The sequence below is a fragment of the Euleptes europaea genome, chromosome 13, assembly GCF_029931775.1.
Source record: "Euleptes europaea isolate rEulEur1 chromosome 13, rEulEur1.hap1, whole genome shotgun sequence".
Classification (NCBI taxonomy): Eukaryota; Metazoa; Chordata; class Lepidosauria; order Squamata; family Sphaerodactylidae; genus Euleptes; species Euleptes europaea.
Genome location: NC_079324.1, coordinates 2,647,754 through 2,660,357, shown reverse-complemented (window position 1 = coordinate 2,660,357; position 12,604 = coordinate 2,647,754). Strand labels below are relative to the sequence as shown.

Sequence of the window (12,604 nt, the reverse complement as noted above, 5' to 3'; positions counted from 1 at the left end):
GACATGATCGCTCTCTTTAAGTATTTGAAGGGCTGTCACTTAGAGGAGAGCAGAGAGCTATTCCCATTGGCAGCAGAGGAAAGGACTCGCAATAATGGGTTTAAATAGCGGGCGGAAAGGTACCGGCTGGATTTTAGAGAAAAATGTTTTACAGTAAGAAATGTTGGACAGTGAAATCAGCTACCTAGGGAGGCGGTGAGCTCCCCCTCACTGGCAGTCTTTAAACAGAGGCTGGACAAGCACTTGTCAGGGATGCTCTAGGCTGATCCTGCATTAAGCAGGGGATTGGACTAGATGGCCTGAATGGCCCCTTCCAACTCTATGATTCTATGATTCTAAGGCTGGTGGAAGTGCTAGCTGAGTTTATTTGTAGTCTGTCTTTCTCACTGGCACTCAAGGTGAATTACCCAGAATAGGTCAATAAATCAAAAGGATGGGACATCCAACAGACAATGCAGTAGTATTTGACTTGTAGAAATCTTGGACCAACCAGAGATTAGAAGCAATGGAAAAGCAAAGCACAAACAGTAACATGACCCATTAAACTATGCAAAAATTACTCAGTAGGAACCTACTTAAAGCACAGATAGTACAAACTTTACACCAGGGGTGGGGAACCTTTTTCCTGCCAAGGGCCATTTGTATACTTATAACATTATTCGAGGGCCATATCAGGCATAGATCTCCTGTGTGTGGGGGGGGGAGGCTAGGGTTGCCAGGTCTCCAGCCACCACCTGGAGGTTGGCAACCCTAGCAGAGGCTGTGCAGAGAAGGAAGGGGAGGGACAAGGGGAAAGGAAGGAACGAAAGAGAGGGAGAGAAAGAGAGGGGTTCCCAGCTTCTCCCCCTCACACACATGTGCAAACCTCCCCAGCTTCTCCCCCCCACACACACACACTCACTCACTCATGCAAGCACAATGGGGAGAAACCTCCGTAGCTTCTCCCCTGCCCCTCCTAGCAAGCAAGCACCTGGCTGAACTAGCAACCAGGAGCGACTGGGAAGTCGCCTCCACAGCTTCTCCCCCACCCCACCCCAGCAAGCAAGGAAGCAAGCAAGCATCTGGCTGCACGAGCAGCCGGGTACAACTGGGAAGTCGCCTCCGCGCCCCCCCCCTGCCCCCAGCAAACAAGGAAGCAAGCAGGGAAGGAAGCAAGCAAGCACCCAGCTGCATAAGCAGCTGGGCACAATTGGGAAGACGCCTCCATGGCTTTTCCCCTGCCCCCCCAAACAACCACCCGGCTGCACGAGCAGCTGGGCGCGCTTGGGAAATCGCCTCCCCGGCTTCTCCCCACACACACACACTCATGCAAGCACAATGGGGAGAAACCTCCGTAGCTTCTCCCCTGCCTCTAGCAAGCAAGCACCAGGCTGCAAGCAAGCAAGCACCATGCAAGCACAATGAGGAGAAACCTCCGTAGCTTCTCCCCTGCCCCAAGCAAGCAAACAAGCAAGCACCAGGCTGCACTAGCAACCGGGGGTGATTGGGAAGTCACCTCTGCAGCTTCTCTCCCACCCCCAGCAAGCAAGGAAGCAAACAGGGAAGGAAGCAAGCAAGCACACAGCTGCACGAGCAGCCGGGCGCAATTGGGAAGTTGCCTCCGCAGCTTCTCTCTCCCTCCCCCCCCCCCAGCAAACAAGGAAGCAAGCAAGCACCCAGCTGCACGAGCAGCTGGGCACAATTGGGAAGACGCCTCCGCGGCTTTTCCCCTGCCCCACAAACAAGCACCCGGCTGCACGAGCAGCTGGGCGCGCTTGGGATATCGCCTCCCCGGCTTCTCCCCATACACACACACTCATGCAAGCACAATGGGGAGAAACCTCCGTAGCTTTTCCCCTGCCCCTAGCAAGCAAGCAAGCAAGCACCAGGCTGCACTAGCAACCAGGCACGATTGGGAAGTCACCTCCGCAGCTTCTCCCCCACCCCACCCCAGCAAGCAAGGAAGCAAGTAAGGAAGGAAGCACCCAGCTGCACTAGCAACAGGGCATGATTGGGAAGTCGCCCCTGCAGCTTCTCTCCCACCCCCAGCAAGCAAGGAAGCAAACAGGGAAGGTAGCAAGTAAGCACCCAACTGCACGAGCAGCCGGGCGCAATTGGGAAGACGCCTCCGTGGCTTTTCCCCTGCCCCCCCCCCAAACAAGCACCCGGCTGCACGAGCAGTTGGGTGCGATTGGGAAGTCGCCTCCACGGCTTCTCCCCCCCCCCTCCAAGCAAACAAAGAAGCATATATATTGCCTCAGGGCGGTTGGGCATGGCCGAAGCCAAGCAAACAAAGTTGGGCTGCCGAGAGAGCCGACCAGGCACATGTGTTCTCTCTCGCAAAAAACAGGAAGCAGGGAGACTTGGGGGAAACGCCCCCACAATCACACAATCAACCTTCCCTTTTGTACGCATGCGGTCCCGCCTTCCAGTGAAGCTGAGAGGAGGGCCTGGCTAGTGATAGCGAGCTCCGTGGAGCTCCAGGCCTTGGCAGGTGGGCCGTGAAGCTCCTGGCCTTGGCAGGCGGGCCGGGGGCCGGACAAAATGATCTCGTGAGCCGCATCCGGCCCGTAGGCCGGACGTTCCCCACCCCTGCTTTACACAGTGGTATAGTATACAGTCCTTAACCCTTTAACCCAAGTTTCTTCCAGAGTCATTTTGTTACAGTATAGCCCTATTTCCTGTGCAAAAAGCTCTCTTGAATCATTCAGTTTTGTATTGTTTATGGAAAGTCAACAGGGTGGGAACCTTCCTGACCTCAACAGGCAGGCCATTCCGTAAAGCAGAATTGAGGAAATGGACTGTGCTCTGTAGAAATGACTACCATTGCTGAAAACAACACCTCTGAGCAAAGAAAATCCTAATTTTGTCAGGAAATAATGAGACTTAAACTGATCTCCAAGTTCATATAACTAGCATGGTACACATTAGGAATGGAAGATTTTGAGTTAGGGTATGCATTTATGCAGAGCAAGATGACAGAATATGGGATTGTAGCACTTCAGGCTACAGTGTGTCTGCGGGGGTGAATTTCTCCCTCCTTCCAGGTTAAAATGTCCCCGACATGTATTAAAGTAACTAGTTAGTGTGAAAGGCAAGTGCAGCTTTCTCCACGATATTCTAGTTTACAGCATGCATAGAGCTTTGTATATAGGTGAGTTCTTAAAAAAAAAAAAATCCTCTTCCTGCAGTACAAAGAGGGCGAAATCCAACTTCCTGCAGTCCAGAATTTCAGACCCCCACCCTCCTTCTGGGTAATGCAAAGATCACTTAAAACAACAAATACTGGAAAAGACATTTCCATACCATCACCACTGTGTGAAAATGCCTGTAACATCTTCTCACATGCCACAAAGAAAATACATATTAAATGTGTGAAGAAGATACAAACTCACCCTCTGATCCTTCACTATTTTTACTCCTTTTGTTTCGGCGGACACGATGGCTTTCTTCTTCCAGGTGAGGCCTTTCTTCAGAGAAGAAGTTTAGCAATCCCACCTGAAAAATGAATGCAGAATCCTGAAATCTACTGAACAGAGAAGTGGCACCCAAATCAAGCCACAACAAATCTACAGCAAAGAAATTAAAGTATCAACAGACACATTTTCATCACTCAGGCTTCACTTAGTCGGGGAAGAGATGGACCCCACATGCAGCCCATCTTGATGTGTAACATCTGGAAAGTTCTACTGCTTGGGAACCTCATTATCATTAATGGAAATGGGTGCATTAAATGCCTTTAAAACACTACAATCTCCTTTCCACAGGGTCTCACAACACTGCTAAGGCTACCGGATGGAACAAAGGCAGGTAATGGTGGAACCAAATGCAGTAGCCAAGAACCTGGGCTTCAAGGGGTCAAAGTATCAGCTCCTGAAACCACAATTGTTTCCTTGCTTGCTTTAGAGTGGTCAGCACAGGATGCAAAGGCAACGGGCACATTTTGTACAATTGTCATTACATTCACTGTACCATTAGAAACCCACACACTGACAGCCTGCGAGGAAGAGGGTGGCAAGCACTTGGAAAGGACCCAACCCCTCCACTTCCCGAGAACATGGTGATACAGTACAGGCTGATGACTAGTTTCCTACTTACCTAGCTTTGAACCTAAGCAAAACCCAGCTGCCCAACACTGGCGACCAATTAAGAGTGGGTGGCTAAACAAGCAGAAAATTGCCTATTTATTTTCAGACCAGAGTGGGACAGTGTGGAGTATTGCATATTTTACACACACACACCTATTGTATGGGAGAGTGGGCATTCCAGACATCTTTCCACACACTATATTGAAACCACGATGGACTTCAGTGAGTCAATTTCCTTTCTACCCCCTATAACAGACATTCAAGTACCCTCAACATTCCCTGCTTCCTAGGAAAACACTCAATCCTCATCAGGCTTTTTTCTTTATTTCTTAAATTTACAAAATTGTGGCTTTTTTTAATTCCTGGAGAGCTTCCAAAGTGTGGTTAACTGTGTTCCCTGGTCTGGCCCAGTTTGCTTAAATTACTGATAGGCACTTGGTCACGAAGTTTGCTATTAGGGGAAAGTAGTTTAGGGGTGGTGGGGATAGTGGAGGGAAGTACCAGATGGATCAGCAAAGCAACTTGCTACAACTTTATACCATCTAGGCTCAACTTTGACATCAACAGACTGAAGTTTTGCCTCCTCATTTAGGAAGAATGATTTCAAATTAAGAATGTAGAAATGGACTTTTGCATTTATTTTCAAAACTAAAAAGCTAGGAGCACTCAGAATGGAAACTATATGGCACTTAAACAGATCAAAATGCACCATGATTCTTTGGCACATAAGTAATACAATTTACTGTAAGATGGGCTGTAAACTCATTACACAGGTGTTGAAGCCAGTATAAGATTTCAAACAGGCTGGGATACTTCAACCCAGAGGAATGTGTGATCCCCTTAGGGAGGGCATTCAACTAACTTAAGGTTGTCTTAATTTTCCTTGGGAATTGAGGCAGGTGGGGACTACAAAGTAAAACCTGCTTTCCTACAAGAGACCTAGTATTTGGTTTAAGGAGCTAAAACGCCACATGTTTTAAGGCACAATGGTCCACAACACGGCTTTCCAAACAGACTGGCAGCAGCGTTTTTGCAATGGGGTCCAGGATATTCTGGTTCCTCAAAATGGCAACAGAATTTTATGCAGTGGGGCTTACTCCCAGGAAAATGTTTTTAGGACTGCAACACCAACCCTTGCCATCCATGGGCTCAGAGGACAGGTCCTCCAACGTCTCCAGTGCTTGGAGGCAACATCAGGGAAGGCCTTGGCCTCTATGCCTAATTTGTTGGTCCTCTTGGATAACTATTTAGCCACAATGTGAAACAGGATGCTGCACTGGATGGACCACTGGTCTGATCCACCAGTGCTTTCCTTTTTGTCCTTACAAAACTCCATCAATAAGCACCAGAATTTGGTCCCTTCCTTATTTTCACACACACACACACACACCCTAGATTTGAGGCAGATGAAAGATGAGACAATTCTGAAAAAGAAAATTTTCTAATCTAGAAGCAAGACACACTACACTGGAGAGTGCCAAAAGCACTGAGGCCCTAAAGAATCCCCAGTCTGCTTTGCTTCAATTTGAAACACATCTGAAAACATGTAAAATCCTCCAAATTAAAAGTATACACATATGGCACACATCACTTTCCCTTCTCTTTGTTGATATTAATTATATTCAAACAAAGGGTTAGGTAGAAGCAGGAAGTCTGAGAAATCAACAATGGAAAAAGCAAACAATTTCAAAGTATATGGACTCTTTGCCTTCCTTCAAGAGTAGAACATTTGTAAAAGATAATGTACAACAACCTTCCAAATTCTTAATCTGTTTTTCTCCTTCAGAAATTAAAATTAATAAAGATCTGCTTCCATGCTATTTCCACTGAAACTGAGAAACAGCGTGCTGCTGCTGTAATCAGGGTTTGACTACAATCAAGGAGACCTGGATTCAAATCCCCGCCTTGGGCCAGTCACTCTTTGAACTTTACTTTCTTCACAGGGTTGTTGTGAGAATTCAATTGGGGCTGATGCTGTTCTAAATGCTTTGGCAAAAGGATAGGGAAAAGTCAAATAAATAAATTAACTATTAACATCACTTGACAGATACGTTCTGTAAACTGAAACTGATTACTAGTTACTAGAATAAAACATGAAGTGACTGAGAACTTAAAAAAAACACTAGGTAATAAGCAGGAGGACAATACATCTTCTGAAAGCCTTGGAACCTTCCTGGGAGGCACCGTAGACATCGCCCTCTGTTCCCGTTCCCCGCCCATTCCACTGGGACCAAGGCGCATATGCTCCCCAAGCATGCCACCATTAACTTGCTTCCTAAGTGTCCGAGAGAAACAAACCTTAACCCAAAATGCACAGCAATTATCTCGGATGGCACTTTCTGACAAACACCGTTGGATACTTGATTACCAAATAGATAATCTCCCCAGTTATTCATGAACAAGGTCTGGTCTGGAAGCACCTGATACTGCCACTTTGGTGAAACTAACCAGATCTGACTGGAAGACATCCTTGGAATCTCTAACCCCCACACCACTCTTAGCTCCACAATAGAGGAAAGGAAGGACAGAGGTGCAATAAAGGGGAAGGATGGGGACAAATCTAACATCAAGCCTGCTGAGAGAGACCAAGAAGGAAGGCAGGACAGAATCACACAGCTCACAGTCTTAGAGGAGTGAGCCTCAGCTGCAACTACATTAACTTCAGCTGAGCTTTTAGGGCTAGTAGTACAGAGCTAACCCAAGTCAGTTTTAAGTATTGCTTGCTGGAAATGCAGTCATCAATGAAATGTGACCAGGTGCAGAGGGATAATACCCACTTCAGAATTTTAAGGCCCTATACAGCAGCCTTCATTATTGGGGACATTCCTTTTACCTACCAGGCCTGTCCATTATCAATTTTTTGAACCCCCTTTTGAAACTATATAACCCCATTAAGTCATCACTATACATGGTGGCAGCAAATTCAACGTATTAAGCTCTGTATGAAGATTTGACTATTCTGAATCTACAGGAAGTGAATTTCACAGAGAGACCAAGTTCTGAGAGGAAGGAAGAGGTCTCTGTCTACTTTGCTCCATACAACTATTTCAGTAAACCAAGTTCTTGATTTGCAAGGGCCAATCATATTAATGGCCATATCATGCTTACGTTGTTAATATGTTCCTTGGGCCATTAATAAGGAAAGGGTACACTTCAAATATAACACCACTATATCTAATTCTCAACATGGATCCATCTGTGGATTCTTAAATCCGGAGACTGGAGTGAAGCACAGACAAAACAAATCTTTCCACAAACCTTAGAAAAGACCCTGGCTTGCAGAAAAATCTGAGGTCTTAAAAAATATGCAGGAGGAGGGTTAAACCTTGAAGAAACGAATTACCCAGTTTGTCATGGAAGCTTGCTGGGTGTCTCTGGGCCAGTCACTCGCTTTCAGACTGATCTACCTCACAGGGTTGTTGTGAGGATAAAATGGAGATGAGAATTATGTAAGCTGCTTTGAGTATCCACTGAAAACAGAAATGGGATATAAATGGCAATATAATAAACAAAGCTTAAGACTTGTTGGGCATATAAAAGTCTGTGGGGAAGTAGAGATGGAAGTAGAGAAAGGGGAGAAGATATAGGGGCCACCAGGAGGAGAAGCCACCTAGAACCAATCCACCGTGAACCAAGGGGAAAGGTGGGATACAAATGTTTTAATTAATAAATTAAACGAAATAGCAAGGGGAACAAGATACAGGGGGAAATGAAATGACACCCCCTTGCAATATATTTCTAAACTGGACCATAGGTGTCATAGAACTGCACCACAAATATGCCTGGCAAAGCTGCAAAATTAAGCTAGGGAAAAACCAGAAGGATTTATCTGCAAACCTGAAGGAGGAAGCCCCAGTTGCTGAAAAATCTGAAATCTAAAAATAAAATAAAATAAAATAAAATAAAAGGAGGGCATTAAGACTCCCCAAAGTAACAGAAACACCACCTGTAGTTTTATGAAAAGAATGCTCACTGAACTCTCAGTGACTGTTTGAGGTTGCTAAACAACCACAACAGTATTGCCGAGCTTTGGTTTCTATAAAGCAAAGCCAGCGGGGGTAGGGGGTAGGAATGTACTGAGAGGCCAAAACAGCCCCCTCCCCTCCACTGTCATGTCCCCTAATGGAGAACTTGCTGGGGACAGGCCCTACCAGAAACTCACTACACACACAACTAGGCGTGGAGTGGCAGCAGGCAATGGGGTTTGCTGGCAGGAGCCTAGCTGGAGAACACCACAAAAACGGGGCCAGCCCAGCACCGGAGGCCACTCTTGGAAGCAGGCTGGCCCTGCCCTGGCGGCCACTGTGCAACTCAGGCAGCCTTTCCTCAGGGAGACACTGCCAGGGGGAGGGAAGGCGGGAAAGCGGGAGACAGGTGGGATGGATAAAAGTAGGTTGTCTGGTGGATGTGAAGGTGAAAGGGAAGCAGGGAAAGGAGAGAGACCATGAGAGCTGCCAGGGAAGGGAAAGAGGAAACAGTGCGGGAGAGGATACAGGGGAAAACAGATGCTCCCCCACAGGTCTTTAGGGATTCCCCACTTGTTACAATATACTTTGCATTCCACCCCCTTGCTGAAAAGTGATATTGATTTTGAACTTCAAACAGAATTTCAAGCTGAAGGAATATGCCGCTATTGGCTGTGGTGACGGCTCCATCGTTCACCCTCCGCCCAGACTATCAGCCAATTTGCTGGTCTCCCTGGAGTTGTGTAGGAATAACGGAATGAATGGGCTATCTGGGTATATCCATGAGTATATCCAAACAAGACAACAGGAGTGGGTCCCTCCACTGACATCTACAGGCTGGTAAATGGACCATACAACAAACCAAAAGAACTTACGTGACTTCTAGTATTGAGGTGACCTGGGCAAGGTACATTCTTATCAACCCTAACCTCATTGTACATTTCTAAGAACATAAAATATATCATTTATAACATTACAAGTGCCAGGACTCATGGGGGAAATCTCATTTTCACGCGACTTCTTGCTCTCCAGGACTGCCTCTCTCCATACCCATCCCAACTTCCCCCCCCCCTCTTCTTCAGGTATCCCTCACCTGGCAGCCTACTGGTGGAGGCATAAGGTGTTTCTAGGTTTTGTTTTTAATTTGTTTTTACAACTCTTTTAATGGAGTTATCAAATTGTCTTTACATTTTTGTGACATGCCTAGGGTCCTGCTGTACTCGGGGAAAAGGTGGGCACGTAAATATTTTAAGTAATTTTTTCACATTGTTCTGGCTCAATATGCAGTCCTTCCTCAACCTCAAAGAGTGGGGCAGAAGAATTGTCATCCTCCTCTTTCCGCAGGTTCCTGGTCCAGACCATAGTGGTTATTTTGCGTACGTATTTTATTTATTTACTATATTTATAGTTTATCTTTCTCAAAGAGGATTACACAGTGTAACAACCAATCACAGGACATCTAATAAGCAATGTACTGGGACTAGACATATTAGACATAATGCAGAAAAATGGAATTACATACATAGAAAATAGTGCAGTGACAACAGGGTGATACGTGCGTCAAACAGAGAATACGCCATATACAGAGCGGTCTGGTCCACAGTCCCTTTCCCTTTATAAAGGTCCTTCCTGACTTATTCTATTATGGTATTGCCCTGTCACAGAAAGTCCCTCCAGAATAACTCAATTTTACTTAGTTTGTGGAATGACAAATGTGTGAGAACCTTTAAGAGCTCCTCAGGTGGGCCATTCAACAAGGTGGGGGCCACAACAAACACGGGTACAGGTGGCTTTTCATCTGGCATATTTTCAGATGAGCAGAGCTGTTGTGGTATAACATAGGAAGAGAGGTAGTCTTGCAGATATGATGAGAGTCCAAGGCCATGTAGGGCTTTTTATGAGAAAGCCAGTTCACCTGAACTGAATTCGATAACTGATGGGCAGCCAAATTCAGTGACTACAGAATGGGAGTAATAGGGTGCTCCACTTAGCTCCTGATAATACCCAAGCTGTGGCATTCTATTTCAACTGGAGTCTTGTGGACCTCAAGGGCAGACACACGTAGAGTTCATTACAACAGTCTAGTTTCAATGCATCCAGGTGGCTTGATATAGTTGTAAGAAAATATTTTTTGCAGCTGGATTAACTCACTTCTTTAGCAGCAAGGTTGAGTCCAATATAACCCCTAGGCTCTTAACAAACTCAGCAAGGATGAGCTGAACTTCATCAAGAGAGAAGTATAATGTCCTTCAAGGCCTCAGCTTTCTCAACCAGAATTACTTCTGTTTCATCAGGATTTAGTTTCAATCCGTTCTCTCTTAGCCATTTAACAACAGGAATCAGGCAGTGGCTAAAGACCTGTACTGCATCAACAGGAGAGGAGGAGGAGGAGGAGGAGGAGGAGGAGAGCTGGGTTTTATATGCTGACTTTCTCTACCACTTAGGGCAGTGGTAGCAAACTCATTAGTCAACAGAGCCAGGAGAACTGGCCCGGGCGGACCACGCCCAGCCGAAGGGGCACCGCAGCAGCCGCAACTTTCCTCGGCCCCCAGGCTGGCCAGCCAGCCGGGTCCCCGGGGAGAGGCCAAACAGCCCGCCCATCAGCTGGCCGGTGGAGGGGGAGCGCACTGGGAGAGGGAGGCGCCAGAGCGGCAGGCGGTTCAGCGCGGCTCCAGCCCCAGCAATCATGGGGAAACAGTTGGCGGACGAGGGAGAGAGCAGGCGAGGAGAGGGGCATTGGCCAGGACAGGCGGGGCCCCGACAGGAGAAGCTCCTCTGGAAGGTGCAGCCATACCTGAGAGCATGCGACACCCCCCATGCAGAGTTTTGAGAATCTGGATGGGGGAAATGTGCATCTAAGTGGCAAATCCAAGGCAAAACCTCCCATTCATAAATGGCCAATAACCCCCCATGCAGAGTTTTGAATCAAACATTGCTTTCCCACCTGGGCCCCGACTTCCTCCTCCTCGCTGCCGCCTGGGCTCCTTCCTTCCTTCCCTCCCCGGCTGGGAAACAGTCATCAGGGCCAGATGAATTGCATCCAATGGTACTTAAAGAACCTGCAGATGTAATTTCTGAACCACTGTCCATTATTTTTGAGAATGGAGAACAGGTGAGGTGCCAGAAGATTGGAGGCGGGCAAATGTTGTCCCTATTCCAACCCATCATATTGACATCTATACCAGGAAATGTTTTTGAACAAATCATCAGTCAGTCTGTCCTTGAGCATTTAGAAAGGATGGATCTGATTACTAAGAGCCAGCACGGATTTCTCAAGAACAAGTCATGTCAGACTAATCTTATCTCCTTTTTTGAGAAAGTTACTACCTTGCTGGATCAGGGGAATGTGTAGACATAGTTTATCTAGGTTTCAGTAAGGCTTTTGATAAGGTTCCCCATAATATTCTTGTAGACAAATTGGGAAAATGTGATTTAGATCCTGTTACTGTTAAGTGGATCTGTAATTGGTTGACAGATCGCACCCAAAGAGTGCTTGTTAATGGTTCCTCATTCCTTCTGGGCATGGAGTAGGGGTCGCTGGTTGTGAAATTCCTGCATTGTGCAGGGGGTTGGACTAGATTACCCTGGTGGTCCCTTCCAAGTCTATGATTCTATTATTCTAACAGACCAGTGGTCAAGGGGCCAAGCGCTACCTTATGAAACCTACCTTCCAGGTAGAACTGAAACCACTGCAAAATGGTACCTCCCAGTCCCAGCCCCGAGAAGGATATCATAATGGATGAGATATCTGGATATTCTGTCACCACTCCTAGACCACACTAATTTAGGTAACTTGCCAGAGTTCTCTTCGACACCTCCTGGAACAGAATGATACTTTGTAGCTGCTCAACCATCTATTGACTGCCCAGGAATGATATCTCTCCATAAGAACATAATAAAAGCTCTGTTGGTCCACCTGGTTCATCATCCTGTTTCATGCAGTGGCCAATCAGTTGTCCTAGAAGGCCAACAAACATGGCACAGAAGCCAGGGACTTCCCATGATGCCACCACCCAGCCCTGGAATTCAGAGGCTTGCTGCCACTGCATACAAAGGCTCCTTTCATAGAATCATAGATTTGGAAGGGACCACCAGGGTCATCTAGTCCAACCCCCTGCACAATGCAGGAAATTTACAACTACCTCCCCCCCACACACACACACAGCCCTAGTGACCAGAAGATGGCCAAGATGCCCTCCCTCTCATCATCTGCCTAAGGTCACAGAATCAGCATTGCTGACAGATGGTCATCTAACCTCTTCTTAAAAACCTCCAAGGAAGGAGTGCTTACCCCCTCCTGAGGAAGCCTGTTCCACTGAGGAACTGCTCTAACTGTTAGAAAATTCTTCCTAATGTCTAGACGGAAACCCTTGATTTAATTTTAACCCGTTGGTTCTCGTCTGACCTTCTGGGGCAACAGAAAACAACTCAGCACCATCCTCTATATGACAGCCCCTCAAGTACTTGAACATGGTTATCATATCCCCTCTCAGTCTTCTCCTCTTCAGGCTCAACATACCCAGCTCCTTCAACCTTTCCTCATAGGACTTGGTCTCCAGACCCCTCACCATC

The 12,604-nt window shown here is 46.8% G+C and overlaps 1 protein-coding gene across 1 annotated transcript in view; it reads right to left on the bottom strand.

Annotated features, from left to right (window-relative positions):
• EDA (ectodysplasin A) overlaps positions 1-12,604 on the bottom strand; it is a 145,009-nt gene that overhangs the window by 89,381 nt on the left and 43,024 nt on the right. The window contains exon 3 of the mRNA XM_056859717.1: positions 3,375-3,477. Within this exon, the coding sequence (XP_056715695.1) occupies positions 3,375-3,477 (103 nt within the window). The remainder of the gene's footprint in view (positions 1-3,374; positions 3,478-12,604) is intronic.